The following is a 16,271-nucleotide window of genomic DNA, read 5'->3' on the forward strand; positions in this document are numbered from 1 at the left end:
GCAGTGCCCCAGAAAGAGAGAGAGAGAGAGAGTCTTCCATTTGCTAGTTCACTCCCCAAAAGCTGCAACAGCCAGAGCTGTGTCCATCCGAAGCCAGGAGCCAGGAGCTTCTTCCAGGCCTCCCACACAGGTGCAGGGGCCCAAGGACTTGGACCATCTTCTACTGCTTTCCCTGGCTATAGCAGAGAGTTAAAGCAGAAGTGGAACAGCTGAGACTCGAACCGGTGTCCATATGGGATGCCAGCACTGCAGGCGCAGCAGCTTTACCTGCTACTCCACAGCGCCAGCCTCCACAATGAGGTTTTACATCAAGAGAGTCAGAATGGCTATCATCCAAAAATCAAAAAATAAAAATGTGGAGAGAAAAAAAGTACCCTAATACACTGCTGGTAGGAATGTAAACTAGTACAATCATTGTGAAATAGTTTGGAGATTCCTCAGAAATCTGAAAATAGATCTACCATATTACCCAGCTATCCCATTCCCAGGACTATACTCAAAAGAAATGAAATCAGTATATAAAAGAGTTATCTGTTCGCATCATGTTTACAGCAGATCAATTCACAATAGCTAAAATATGGAATCAACCAAGAGATCCATCAAAAACTGATGACTGGATAAAGAAATGTGATAAATATACATGGTGGAATACTACTCTACCATAACAATGAATCAAATCTGTCTTTTGTAAGAAAAAAGATGCAACTGGAGACCATTATGCTTAGTTAACTAAGCCAGACCCAAAAAGATAAATATCATGTTTTTTACTATTGTTTGTAGCTAATATATAGAGTACCTCCCCACACAAAATAAGAAAAAAACATGCCGTATGTTGAGCTAACCATCTCTTAAGTGGGTTGTTTGTTTTGATGTTGTGGAGTTTCTTGATTTATTTGTAGATTCTGGTTATCAACCTTTTATCTGTTGCATAGTTTGTGGATTTTTCCCATTCTGTCGGTTGCATCTTCACTTTCCTGACTGTTTCTTTTGAAGTACAGAAACTTCTCAATTTGGTGCAATCCCAAATGTTAATTTTGGCTTTGACTGCCTGTGCTTCTGGGGTGTTTTCCAAGAAGTCTTTACCAGTCCCAATATCTTGCAGGGTTTCTCCAATGTTCTCTAATAATTTGATGGTGTCAGGTCGTAGATTTAGGTCTTTAATCCATGTTGAGTGAATTTTTGTGTAAGGTGAAAGGTAGGGGTCTTGCTTCATGCTTCTGCACGTGGAAATCCAATTTTCCCAGCACCATTTATTGAATAGACTGTCCTTACTCCAGGGATTGGTTTTGGACCCTTGATCAAATATAAGTTGTCTGTAGATGTTTGGGTTGATTTCTGGTGTTTCTATTCTGTTCCACTGGTCTATCCATCTGTTTCTGTACCAGTACCATGCTGTTTTGATAACAACTGCCCTGCAGTATGTCTTGAAATCTGGTATTGTGATGCCTCCGGCTTTGTTTTTGTTGTACAAGATTGCTTTAGCTATTCGAAGTCTCCTGTGTCTCCATAAGAATTTCAGCATCATTTTTGCCCCAAATGGTGGAGTTAGAATCATGCCAGGGGATCCCAATACAATCCCATTAACGTGGCATGTACCAATCCCATCTCACTAGTCCAAGTGATCAATTTCAGTTCATAATTGATCACACTGATAGGTCTAAGAGTCAAAAGGATCACACAAACAAGTCTAGTGTCTGCTAATACTAGCTGACAGAATCAAAAAGGGAGAGAACAATCCAACATGGGAAGCGGGATACACAGCAGACTCGTAAAGTGGCAGATGTCCTAAAAAGCACTCTGGCCTCAGAATCAGCCCTAAAGGCATTCGGACCTGGCTGAAAAGCCCATGAGAGTATTTCAGGCATGGAAAGCCAAGACACTCTGGCAAAAGATCTCTGCGAGTGAGATCCCAGTGGAAAGAACAGGTCTTCAAAGAAGGAGGTACCTTTCTCTGAAGGGAGGAGAGAACCTCCACTTTGACTATGACCTTGTCTAAACAAGATAAGAATCGGAGAACTCAGAGGGCTTCCATAGCCTTGGGAACTCATGACTGGAGCATAGGGAGACTACTGATGCCATAGACAGGAGTGTCAATTGGTAAAGTCAACAACAGGAGTCACTGTGCACTTACTCCTCATGTAGGATCTCTGTCCTTAATGTGCTGTGTATTGAGATTTAATGCTATAACGAGTACTCAAACAATATATTTCACTTTGTGTTTCTATAGGGGTGCAAACTGTTGAAATCTTTACTTAATGTATACTAAACTGATCTTCTGTAAAAAAAAAAAAAAAAAAAAAAAAAAGAAATTATCAATTCCCAACTTGACTCTCACTGGGATTAAACATCACAATAGGTCTGATCTGATTTCATCATCATTTAAAAACAATCATCTATTATTTTTCACTTTATGTTTCTGTGTGGGAGCAAACTGTTGAAATCCTTACTTAATGTATACTAAGCTGATCTTCTGTATATTAAGATAATCGAAAATGAATCTTGATGTGAATGGAAGGGGAGAGGGAGTGGGAAAGGGGAGGGTAGTGGGTGGGAGGGACGGTATGTGGGGGAAGCCATTGTAATCCATAAATCGTACTTTGGAAATTTATATTCATTAAATAAAAGTTAAAAAAAAATTGTTAAGTCAACAACAGGAGTCACTGTGTACCTACTTCTCATGTGGGATCTGTCCTTAGTGTGTTGTCCAATGTGAAGTAATGCTATAACTAGTACTGAAACAGTATTTTACACTTTGTGTTTCTGTGTGGGTGCAAACTGATGAAATCTTTACTTAATATATACTGAATTGATCTGTATATAAAGATAATTGAAAATGAATCTTGATGTGAATGGAATGGGAGAGGGAGCGGGAGATGGAGGGGTGTGAGTGGGAGGGAAATTATGGGGGGGGGAGTCATTGTAATCTATTAACTGTACTTTGAAAATTTATATTGACTAAATAAAAAATTTAAAAAAAAAACAACTCCAAAGCGCTTCCAAGGGAAACTTTGGAAGCCTTTCTGCCCCAAAACCAATAAACATCAATAATTTGAGTTTAGTCTATCATTCTGACCTTATATTTTCATTTCTTTCTATACTTGACAAATTTCTTTCTTGACTATTTTTAAGACATACCTTATTTATCTATTTCCAGGTCTCATTCTTGTCTTCAAGCTGTTCTCTTGAATTGATAATACTCTTACCTTCCACCTTAATCCTAACTATGCTTCAAATTATCAAATACTAGCATCTTTTCTGAAGGCCCCATCAAGTACAATCTTTTCATTTGCTAAATTTCTACTGAAGTTTTGTATGAAAGCTAAAATACCATTCTCTATGCCATTCAAAAGATGACTTCTTGAGAAACTTGGGTGAGCCATGCTCACCATATATAATGGATTGAATGGATTCACAATGAATAAGCCAGAAGGACATGCTTAGCACACAGTAATCATTCAATAATTACTGTTTAAAGAATGAATATTTTTATATCATAAATATCCATCAAGTCATTAATATATAGGTAACACATTTTTTAAAAAAGAATTTTACCTTTTCAGTTGTAAGTGGCTTTGCAGGCTTTTCTGGCTCCTTTTCTCTCTTTTTGTCTTCCTTTTTTTTTTCCTTTTCTTTCTAAAATATAGCCCAAATTTTTGATAAGTTTACTTTTTAAAACATGGCAACTTTTAACTCATTTTTATTTTATCATTTGGGTCATTTTAGAAAGGTGGAAATATTCAATGATTCTAACATACAGGTGCTGCTGAAATATAAAAGTAAACACAGCAAAATTCATATTCCCACTGAAATTACATATTGGTGATATAATAAAGCGTATCTCTCAAAAACTTAAGACAAGTGAGACAATTAACAACTTCTTTGACATGTTAGTATTTGTTTTATGTTTGTTTGTTTCAAACAAATGAGATCTCATCTCCATTCTCACAGCATTCTTATATAAAAATAGGCTTCCTAATAGCATCCGTAATACTGAATTTTAAATAAATAGAAAGAGTAAATCAACTGATGGAACATATTTCCTTAACATACAGGTAAAGGCAAATTATAACACGTAAACAGGAAGACAAAAATAAAATCACTTCAATTTTAAATATTGCAAAATATTTTGTCCATTACCAGCATTTTATATTTGGAGGAAAAGGTAAGTATACAATTTTTAAAAAAAAAAAAATGTTAAATATAATGCTTGGGGACTAGAGCCAATTGAGTAGTGTATGGTAGTTGAGATATACTATAATGGTATTATGGTATTCATAATTTGCGTTATCCAGAAGGACAGGAGAGTATACAACTTTAAGACTGAGGCAAGCATTTGACCTAGTGGTGAAGATGCCAATTTGCTGGGCCAGCAATGTGGCCTAGTGGGTTAAGCCGTTGTCTGCAACGCCAGCATCTTACTTGGGCACCAGTTTGTGTCCCAACTGCTCCACTTCCAATCCAGCTCTCTGCTAATAGCCTGGGAAAGCAGTGGAGGATGGCCCAAGTTCTTGCGTGGGCCCCTGAACCCACATGGAAGACCAAGATGAAGCTCCTGGCTCCTGGCTCTGGCATGGCCCAGCCCCGGTCATTGAGGCCTGTGGGGAGTGAACCAGTGGATGGAAGAAATCAATCAATCTATCTCTTGTTTTCTTTCAAATAAATAAGTTAATCTTTAAAAAAAAAAATAATAATGCCCATTGGGATGCCCACGTGCCACAGTGGGTTGCTGGGTTTGAAGCTCCACTCTTGATTCCAGCTTCCTACTCATGTGCACCCTGGGAGGAAGCAGGTGATGGCTCAGGTAGCTGGGTTCCTGTTGCCTACATGTGAGACCTGGATTGAGTTCCAGGCTTTCAGCACGGCCTGGCCTTGATTGTTGCAGGTCATTTAGGGAGAGAAACAGTAGATGTGAGCTCTCTGTCTCTTTCTGTCTCTCTGCATCTCAAAAAAAAAAAAAGAAAAAAACCTTTTAGTTTAAAAATAGTAACAGCAGTAAGTGCTATGTTGCACCAAATTATGTTGCTGCTCAGGAAACCCACATCCTGTATCTGAGTACCTGGGATCAAGTCCCACCTCTGCTTCTGCTTCCAATCCAGCTTCTTAGCAAAGTACACCCTCATAAGTAGCAGCTAATGACGCAAGTACTTGAGTCCCTGCCACTCACATAGGAGATGTGGGCGGAGTTTCTGGCTCCTGGCTTTAGTCTGGCCCAGCCACAGCTGCTGTGGGCATTTGGAGAATGGAAGAACTCTCTGCCTTTCAAATAAAATACAAAATAAATAAAACCAAATAATTAAATATGTGTGTGTTAACAATGAGCACTCCCAAATCATAGCACCTGGCAAAACAAAGTTCATTTACTACTGAGCACTACATAATACAACTAGCTAGAACACTACCAAACCTCCAGTTTGTTTTTCTCAATAGCAGTTCAGTTGCTCCATAAATTCTCAGAATTGTTGGTTACAGTATGCTCTGAATGTTTGTGTGCACTCTAAAATTCACATATTGAGGGGCCAGTGTCGTGGCGTAATAAGTAAGGCCCCTGACTCTAATACCGGATGCCAGTATCCCACATGGGCACTGGTTCTCATCCCAGCTACTCCACTTTTAAACTGGCTCCCTACTAATACGTCTGGGGAAGCAGTGGAGGATGACCCAGGTGCCTGGGTCCCTGCGTCCCTGCACCCACACGGGAGACCTGGAAGAAACTACTGGCTCCTGGCTTCAGCCTAGCCCAGCCCAGGCTGCTGTGACCATTTGGAGAGTGAACCAATGGATGAAAGATCTCTCTCTCTCTCTCTCTCTCTCTCACTTTCACTCTCTCACTCTAACTCTGTGTTTCAAATAAATAAATTTTTAAAAAATTCATATGTTGAACCCAAATCCCTAATGTGATATATTAGGTGGGGGCCATTAGGAGGTAATTAGGTTATGAGGATAGAGCTCTAATGAATGGGATTAGTGTTCTTGCGAAAGAAGCCCCTTAAAAATCCTTCACTCATTCTTGCCATGTGAGGTCACAAGAAGTTATCACGTGAAGCAGGAAGTGGGTCCTCACAAAACACTGAAGCTGCTGAAACCTTGATTCTGGAATTCCTAGCCTCCAAAACTGTGAGAAATCAACATCTGTTACTTATAGCCTATTCAGTCTATGGTGTTTTGTTAGAGCAGTCCTAATACATAAAGACAGTTATTTCTCAGGGAAGCCACAGTCATGAATGACAAAGACATTTGACTTCTTTATTATTATGATGGAACACATCATATGAAATCATTCAAAATAAATCAAAATAATTAACTATATAACATAAAAGAAATAATTACTTGATGTTCCTTAACTCTGAAATTTCAATTGTCAAAATACGGCTGTCATCTACTCTGATTCTGGTAGTGGTACTATGATTTCAGGCTTTGAAGAAACTTTATGGCTCTAAACTCAGATCATACAGCTTGACCCATGATGATTCCCATTTGTACAGTCAGAAGTTGCTAAATGATCAAAGAATACTATAAGAACCTGAGATGTCCTGAACTATTTTCTGAACAAAATATGGTAGTGTTTGGTATCATAAAATGGCAGTTCCTGAAATCTGGGTTGCTACACATATAAATGTTGCAGGAAAATGGCAGACCTCCAGTGCAAGAAAACTGGTATCAACCTTCAAGTTGATATATATAGAGAAAAGTACATATTGGGTTTCATTATAATAAAATTATACATGAGAGATTCCATTAAAGATAGTCTCTGGCCGGCACCATGGCTCACTAGGCTAATCCTCCACCTAGCGGCGCCGGCACACCGGGTTCTAGTCCCGGTCGGGGCGCCGGATTCTGTCCCGGTTGCCCCTCTTCCAGGCCAGCTCTCTGCTGTGGCCAGGGAGTGCAGTGGAGGATGGCCCAAGTGCTTGGGCCCTGCACCCCATGGGAGACCAGCAGAAGCACCTGGCTCCTGCCTTCAGATCAGCGCGGTGCACCAGCCGCAGGGGCCTTTGGGGGTTGAACCAACAGAAAAGGAAGACCTTTCTCTCTGTCTCTCTCTCTCACTGTCCACTCTGCCTGTCAAAAAAAAAAAGAAAAGAAAAGAAAAAAGATAGTCTCCAAAATGGTTGATTAGGTACTCCTAAGAATTATCAGCATGTATACACCATCATATGTGTAGATTTAATTATAATACATATATAACAATATAATATACACATTATAAAACATATAAAAATACAGATTTTACAAGGATAAGGGAAAAAGCACAAACAGATATTCCAAATGGACTGCCTGGGGTACAGACACTAGACTTTGAAGACCACCAGATTATATCACTTTTTTCAGAGACTTGGAGGCAGAAACAACATAGCTTAAAAGTAAGTATAACCAAAGATTTTCCTTTCCCTTTCACAAGTGAGAAACATCTTCAATGAAAATTTTCAAAAGGTCAGTCTTGGTCTTCAGCCTCCTTTGATTTTCTCATAGCAACCCCCATGTTCCTGGAGAGTTCCTTTCCTGAGCCTGCCTGCCAACCTAAACCACTACAGTTAAATCACCCAAGCCTATACACTTTTTTGTTTGTTTATTTGTTTTTTGACAGGCAGAGTGGACAGTGAGAGAGAGAGACAGAGAGAAAGGTCTTCCTTTTGCCGTTGGTTCACCCTCTAACGGCCGCCGCGGCCGGCGCACTGCGGCCGGCGCACCGCACTGATCCGGAGGCAGGGGCCAGGTACTTATCCTGGTCTCCCATGGGGTGCAGGGCCCAAGGACTTGGGCCATCCTCTACTGCACTCCCGGGTCATAGCAGAGAGCTGGCCTGGAAGGGGGGCAACCGGGACAGAATCTGGCGCCCCAACCAGGACTAGAACCCAGTGTGCCGGCACTGCAAGGTGGAGGATTAGCATATTGAGCCGTGGCGCGGGCCCAAGCCTACACACTTTTAACTCGGCCCTTTCTGCTCCAAAACTGTCACTCAAATCTCACAAGTTCCCTTTCTCTGCTCTGCGCAGTGTCCCTCTCCTCCTCCATCCCCCTTTTCTCTCTGCAGCCTGGCTCTTTCCTCTGGACTACATATCTATATGTATATCCAACCTAGACACCTAGATCTTGCATAGTCATACTCACCATGTCTAAGTTTTAAATCTCCTGATTTTTCTTTAATTTCCTCCAGTCTCTTCCTTCCCTTTGGTTTGAATCCTTACCTGACTAAATCACACCATTTTCAATGGAGATACTCAAGTCACAAGCCTTCTCAAAATGCTTCCACAATTCATCAATGGCTAACTCCTATGGATTCAATCTTCTTCAGATCTCTTAAAACCACACTTTTATTTTCATTTACTCTGTTTCCAATTTAGTACATGTTCCATCAGTTTATTCTTGGATTCAAACAACAGATCCACAAGCCTCTTCCTCACTCATCATCACAAAATTTAATATCCATAAAGCCAGAGAATAGTGTTACAACCTAAAAATCTGATCCTGTCAGTCCTTCCCCACTTAAGCTTTATCATTAAAGCATCTGGACCTTCAGAATGAAGATCTAACTCCCTCACTGAGCTCCCAAGGGGCTGGCTCTCTCCCACTTTTCGCCCTGCCCTGCTCCTATTTAAAGCCATACCATTCAACTTGCAACACCCCAAACACTGCACTTTACCCATGTTTCTTCACAAGCCACCTAATCCTTATACCTTATGCTCAGAGTGCAAGATGAATCAAAAGGATGCCTCCTGTGTTAGCAGTAGCACAGTAAGTGCACCTCAATCATGGCACTTATTTTATTGCACTATAAACTGCTGTGTAGTAATTTGTTTCCATCCACTAGACTGGAAGTTCTTTTAGGAAAGGGGCTATATCTTTGTCATTGTACCTCTCATGTGAAATTATACCATTTATCAATGAGTAAGCATAGGAAAAATGAAAGAATGCCTCATCTAATACAGTTAAGATAAATATAACACAAAAGAAAAAGATAGTTAAAGGAAACAAACTATCAAATACTTGTAGGGTTGATGGTAAAAACACATCAGGGTAAGTATCACTTTTGCAGCCTAACCACCCACACCCACAATGTATTCTAACAATTATTGTAGAGGAGTCCAAATTCATGATCCCTTACAACATATATTTTATCTATCTACTGTTTAAATAAAGGAACTTGGCATTAACTTTCTGCTAGCAGTTATAACATAATCATAGAAAAAATTTTTATCAGATTTTTCTAATAGTTCAAAAAGTTCCTACAAAGAATAAAGTAGTAAAAGACATAACAAAAACAAACTAATCACTTCTTAACCGTTGAGATATATCTATGGCACCAATAAATCAGTCATTCTGAAATTAAACAAAGATTTTTAAATATGTCTGTGGAAAATATTTTAGAAATTTTTGTATTTAACACATTTAATACTAGGGTTCATTCAAAATATAAACGAGATAGGCATTTGACTCAGCAGTTAAGTCACTGCTTGGGATGCCCATATCCCACATCAGAGTGCTTGGTTCAGGTCCTGGTTCCTGCACTTCTAATATGGCTTTCTGCTAATGTATTCTTTGGGAAGCAGCTCAATATTAACAAGAGCTGCAGGTGATGGCTCAAGAACTTTGGTCCCTGCCACCCACAATGAAGACCTGAATTCAGTTTTAGTCTCCTGTATTCAGCCTAGCCCACTGTCAGCTGTCGGGGCATTCAGAAAATGAATCAGCCAACTGAAGACACCTCTGCCTCTGTTTTTCAATGAACATAAATAAATCACTTTTAAAACATGTAACAATCATTACAGCACTCTGAAATTATAGCACATTGCAAAAGGAAGTTCATTTACCACTGAGTGCTACAAAATGCAGCCAGCTAAAACACTACCATACCTCCAGTTTGTTTTTCTCAGCAGCAGTTTGCAGAGAAGGAGAGGACACCAAAGGCTGAAGAGGAGCATCAGAGGAGGAAATCTGTGGAATGCAGGTGGAAAAATAAGGAGAAAAGAACAAAAAGAAAGGAATCAGAACTAACAGGCACAGGAAAGAAACAAACACCTGCGTATCTCTGAGTTATAGAAGCACTTAGATATATGTTAACAAAGGAAAACAATGTATCAAGAGGAAAGCACTGCTTTCCTAAAATTTCTGTGTGAAATATCTGAAAGGATTTTGTATAGAATATTGTATTATTTAACATAGGTTTCATTAGGGTACAAAATTTTAAAAGTATTTAGATAAGAATTTACCAAACTATTTGAAAAATAACCAAGCTTCTCTTGATAATTTCTTCCTACTTAATGTAATTACTGAAATACTGATGCTCGGAAGCATACAGACATCTCGCATAAAGACATCTCACCTGAGCAACTAAGGACAAGCAACTAAGTTTTCATTTTTATTTATAACTTTTAAGAATGAAAAATAAAAACAGAGCTAAAAAAGTGAATTAAAATTTTAATAAATTATTTTAAGAAAGCCAAAAAAACTGAGAGGAAAAAAAGAACAGATTAATGTAGTTTACCAGCTGAGCAGCTTACAATAAAGCAATTTATATACCTCCTCAAAGATCAGCATGCAAACACCATTTCCAGTGCTATACTTGCTGAATTATCACAAAGCATTATGAGACAGTTACATATGCAGCAGTTACACATGCAGCAGAGACCGTTATATATGCAGCAGAGGCAATTTATGTACAAAAAATGGGTTTCTTCTGAAAGCTTTCTCACGTATCTTCCTACCCAATTTCTACATGCGTAGTTGATCACTTTAATGGAAGCATTATCTTCCTGCTCTCTTTACTGCAAAAATATAACTGAAATATGTTTACAAAATGTGTAGATCTTTGAAACCATAAAACTGACATCTCTGTATTGCCTTACCATGTCAATGGTGCCTATGAGGAATTTTAAAAAGAGATGGCACAGTTACAGATTGGTCATAATGAAATGTCAAAATAACACTGCAAGGTAATAAGTCCTTCAATTTGCTTGTTACATTAGTTACAAGAGTAATTCTTAAATCATAACACAAGACTATATACTGTAGAGTTTTTTTCCCTTGCACATTGCTCTAATTGTGTAAATTAGCTATTAATAATTACTAATGACAGTTACACATATAAGAAAATACACACATTACAAAGAAATTCAGGGTCATTCTTTCAGGGTCAAAACTATGCCTTATACCTTGGCTTAAAGCTGATTAGTCCTATTGGATATTTACTTGCTAGAAATCTATTTTATGTAGAAAGGAAAAAATTAAAAAGCTACAAAATCACTTCAGAAGATGATAATCTGTAATAAGGATCACATTGTTCCAACTCTGTAGAAGCAGAACATAAAAATATAAATTGGAAATAGGAGCATTTAGAGTATGTCAAGGATTACTAAAGACTTGCTAGATATGGGAACTCCCTTCATCACCATGCTTCCTATTGTGATTCACTGTTGGTTAAGTAAGCTAGTGCAGACAGGTCAGATTTGAACAGTAAGTGTGTTTCAAACTTTCCCTACCACTCATTGAATTAAGGGACAACCAGAAAGGGCAGACTCATTCTGTATCCCGTGGTGGGCAAAATTCCAAGATAACCATGAAAATGCCCATCCTCTAGGTGTATACACACTAATGATGCCTTCCCCTTGACTATAGGCAGTTCTATGAATACAATGGATGGCACTCCCTGTGTCAGGTTATTAAATGGCAAAGCAGAAGGAATTGTGCAGAAATAATTAAGATCCTAAATCATTGATGATGAATTAATCTAAAGATTATCCTGAACTGGTCTAACCTAATCAGGTAAGTCCTTAAAAGACAGTAGTCCCTTACTGAAAAAAGAGATCTGAACTGTGAGAGAAATGCTTTGAGGTGATGGGATTATCCAGCAAATGCCCAACAGTAGCCCTTAGGAATTGACAGCGGGTGCCAGCTGGCATTTGCCAAGAACATGGGACCTCAGTCATTCATACAGCAATAAGGAAATGAATACTGACAATAACTGTGAACTTGAAAGAAGATTCTGAACCTCAGGGAGGACCACAGTTTTGGACAACCCTGATTTTGGCCTACTAAAATCCTGATCAGAAAACTTACTTATGCCCACATTCCTGACATAAAGAAATGTAAGAGAGTAAATCTGTATTGTTGTAAGACATTAAATTTCTGTAACTTGTTAAATGGTTACTAAAATTAATATAATAACTATCCGTTAGTCAAAAAAGTGCCAAATTCTGAACAGTCAGGCTTTCAAGTCCTCCACAAAACCCCATCTTGCGTTTCGAGACTTGCCCCCTCATACTGCATTTATTCTCTTCTCCTCATTTACACACCTGAAAGTCCTCTTTCTCACTCACCTCATGGTCCACTCACCAAATCTCAAACACCAAATGACACACTTGAACTTTTCTTCCACCTCATCTCATTTTAGAACTGATGTCATAAAGTGTTCCATCAGCATAAGATGTCTTTTCTGTATTTTCAACCTCTTCTTCTTGCATATCAGTGTATTTCCTTTTGGCTGAAATCTTACTTCTCTATTAAGGATCATTTCAAACATATATCCTGTAAGAGTTGTAGTAGAAAATACTGCTACCTGAATTCTGTGTTCCCTCAGCATTTTCTGTTTTAACAATTACCATAATCTACCTTAGAATACAATTCATTTTACATGTACATTGTATTGCTAAATGTTTGAGAGTAAGCTATTTTTGGATAAAAGTTTTTTCAATTTCAGTGCTTTGCACATGGCATATATTTAGTAATGTTTGTTGCATAACTAAATGAATAAATGGAGTTGAAAATCCAAGGGGACTTCAACAGCAGTCTCTGTCACTCCTTACCTAAGCTCAAAATAAGAGGCTAACACACACCTTGGGATGAAGGGAAGAAAGTATTTACAGTTAATACAAGGGGCCGGCGCTGTGGCGCAGTGGGTTAACGCCCTGGCCTGAAGCGCTGGCATCCCATATGGACACCGGTTCTAGTCCTGGCTGCTCCTCTTCCAATCCAGCTCTCTGCTATGGCCTGGGAAAGCAGTAGTAGATGACCCAAGTCCTTGGGCCCCTGCACCCGCATGGGAGACCTGGAAGAAGCTCCTGGCTCCTGACTTTAGAACAGTGCAGTTCCCACCGTTGCGGCCAACTGAGGAGTGAACCATTGGATGGAAGACCTCTCTCTCTCTGCCTCTCCTCTCTCTGTGTAATTCTTTCAAATAAATAAATAAATCTTTTAAAAAAAATAAATTAAAAAAAAACAGTTAATACAAATAAACACAAAGTATCCAGCACCATACACTTTAGAGTATACAAAAAGAGAAATACCTAAAATACCTCTTTTTCTGTTTGAGACTACCAACCAGTGAAAATTCTTTCCAATACAAAAGCACTTATACTTAGAACATAGTTTCCTTTGTTTCTGCCTTTATCTAAACTTTGCTTTTCCCCTTTAAGCCTCTTCTCATAATTTATGTTTACAGTAACACACCATAATCAAGATTATAAAGTCTATACCACTAATTCCTTCCATGAAAACAATACATATAAGCCTCTGTTTTCTCAGAATTACGATGTTTATATGACCAGACACCATACTTAAGAATAGCTTGCTGAAGCCAATCTACACAACTGTAAATAAATCCATAAGAATGGCAGAGGTTCTATCCTATCCCATCTCACACTCTTTATGATGCATTCTGATGAGACCTAGTTTAGATACACATTAAACAACCTGGGGGGCAGGCATTTGGCCTACTGGTTAAGATGCCCTCATCCTGTATTATTAGACTGCTTGGATTCAATAGCCACATATGGCTCTTGTTTCCAGCTTCCTGCTAATGTAGACCTAGGAAGCAGCTGATGACAACTCAAGTGAGTTCCTGACTGAGCTCCTAGCTACCACTTTCAGCCTGGCCCAGACCCATTGTAGGCATTTGGGGAGTGAACCAGGGAGTGGGAGCTCTCTCTGTCAATCTTCTTCTGTCTCTCTTTCTAAGTCTCTTGCAGGGGGGCAGCGTGCAGACATGGGCAGCATGGAAGGCAGTGAGACATATTTCAGAAAATTAGCAAAAAGTCCTTGCCATTGTTTTCTGTTCTTTATTGCTTTGTGTCTTGTTACTGTATTTGAAACTTTCATATCATAGAGGACAAGAAATGTGTGCTGTTTTTTGTTTGAAAAAGATTCAAAAACCACTGCTTTACACAGAGAGAAAGGTTCTATCTTTAGGTCCTTCCTGCAATGCCGCTGTTGAAAATTAGAAAATTAAGGGCAGCAACATATACTGCTAAAAAATGACATCTGAAACAAGAGGAGACAAACTAAAAAATCAGACCAAAAAATACAAAATCCACAGCAGTTAGTGTCATTTAATATGAGGGTAACAGTCACTTGAATCTTATTTAACAGCCACTCGAGACATCTCTATCAGAATACAACTAGTTTTCAAACTATTTCTCTTTAGATATTCAATAAGTGATTTAATACTCCTTAAATACCTTAGATACAAGTTCCTTATATTTTGCCTCATACTGTGTTAACTTTAAATCTGGTCTTATCTCTACTATGATAAAGCTCTATCTATTACTGAAGACAAAACACTGGATATAAATATATAATGTAATTCTCATTATCATAGTTACTTGCACAGTAACCAACATAAAAAAGGAAAAATACTCTGAACTTCCCTACAATATAAACTCATTTTCTTCAATCATTATTTTGCTTAGAAAGGGATAGGTGGGATATATTTTCCCTTGAGTAAATGTGATTTACATCTTTGATTTTTCCAAATTTTAATTTCATTAGTAACATAAACCCAACAGTATACAACCCATGCCGTGAAATTTTTATTCTCAAGTGTATAAAAACTGGACTAACTGTAGAACAAATGCCTCCATAAACATCACTACTATTCACCAAACATTAACACTGTTCTCTCCATAGACATATACACACTCTTACATATATCCACACACAACACATACAACCCACAGCTGCCAGATTTCCCTAAATCATCTGAAGACTAGTTACATGCATCGCTACATTTAATCTTTAAATATTTTATTCCATCACATATCCATGAATGAAGAAATTCTCCTAATACACTATTATCAAATCAAGCTCGATAATAACATTTGTCACAGTTGTCATTCAAAGATAAAACTGTTTTCCTGTATTTTACTACATAAAAATAACTTTCAAATTATTGCCAAGGAAAAAAAATCTACAAATACAAATATAACAGAACAACAATAAATATTTAGGATTTTAAAAAGAATAATAAATATAAGGTAGTATGTTTTATAAAATATACTAAATTATTTAACATTTCATATGAAAATATGCTACTTATACTTTAAAGTACTATTACTTCCTCGCTCTACAATGCTTAAATTAACCTTAAATTTATGGATATTTTAAAATATAATGTTCAACAAATTGTTAATTTTTATCAGTCTTTCGTATTTCATTTCATACTCACTGTACTGCAGATCAAACTACTCAGAGGGATCTCTTCATTCCAAAATATACACTAATGATAATTTAAAACTTTTTAAACAAGTTTTTTCCATGGTCAAAGACAACGCACTGAAATATTACTTTGTTAAGATTTGAATGTTTTAGTATATTGTCTCTCCATATGGACTTACAGGAAAACCCAGTTTGCATGCAAAAGGAGATGAAACTATATATATTGTCTTCTAAGTTCCTTGAGATATGACTTCAACCAGAAGATTAACCGATTTATAGCTTGTTTATTAATCTAGGAATCAAAGGCCAAGAAATGATTTCAATAATAAAGGCAATTAGCCTTAAACTATAATTAAGTGGGATAGAAACATTTAGTCGGGAAAAAAAATAGCTGATATATTTGATTATTACAATAAGTTCTCAACTAAAATGCTTGATAATAACCAGCTCAAATGCCATGTTTTAATATATTCCTAGGCTGCTACTCAGCAAATTCATCAAAGCCTTCAGGGAAAATAGAACTGCCTGTTTTCTTTTTGCTGCATTTTCAGAATCTAGCAAATAATCATCTCTCCTTTTTACATTTAGTCACTTTATCTTCTTTAAATTTCAGAAAGTTAATTAAGTGCCACATATGTAATTATCAGATTCATTTAGAATATGCTCCTCTCTGAACTGGGAGTTCTGCTTTGCAAGAGCAACATTTCATGACCAAAGAATTTTTTGTATTCAAATATTTAAACATATGTAACTAGCACTTTTTACAACAAACAATTGGGTTGTATTGAACGTTAAAAGTTTTAAACCCATTCAAAAACATCAATTGATGATAAAGATTTTACTTA

The 16,271-nt window shown here is 37.7% G+C and overlaps 1 protein-coding gene across 8 annotated transcripts in view; it reads right to left on the reverse strand.

The window, feature by feature from the left end:
• Positions 1-16,271, reverse strand: part of SMAP1 (small ArfGAP 1) — a 187,920-nt gene that overhangs the window by 58,970 nt on the left and 112,679 nt on the right. For 2 of the 8 annotated variants that reach the window (XM_070073896.2, XM_002714529.6), the window contains 2 exons: positions 9,853-9,933; positions 3,553-3,633 (listed from right to left, as the gene is read on the reverse strand). The exons of 1 other annotated variant lie outside the window; for it this stretch is intronic. In XM_070073896.2, coding sequence (XP_069929997.1) covers positions 3,553-3,633; positions 9,853-9,933 — 162 coding nt within the window. Of the gene's footprint in view, positions 1-3,552; positions 3,634-4,419; positions 4,596-9,852; positions 9,934-16,271 lie in introns of all 8 variants that reach the window. 5 more of the 8 variants (XM_089333044.1, XM_002714530.6, XM_089333045.1 and 2 more) reach the window with 3 other exon arrangements.

The sequence above is a fragment of the Oryctolagus cuniculus genome, chromosome 5 (assembly GCF_051225735.1).
Source record: "Oryctolagus cuniculus isolate XC-2025 breed Fujian yellow rabbit chromosome 5, ASM5122573v1, whole genome shotgun sequence".
Classification (NCBI taxonomy): domain Eukaryota; kingdom Metazoa; phylum Chordata; class Mammalia; order Lagomorpha; family Leporidae; genus Oryctolagus; species Oryctolagus cuniculus.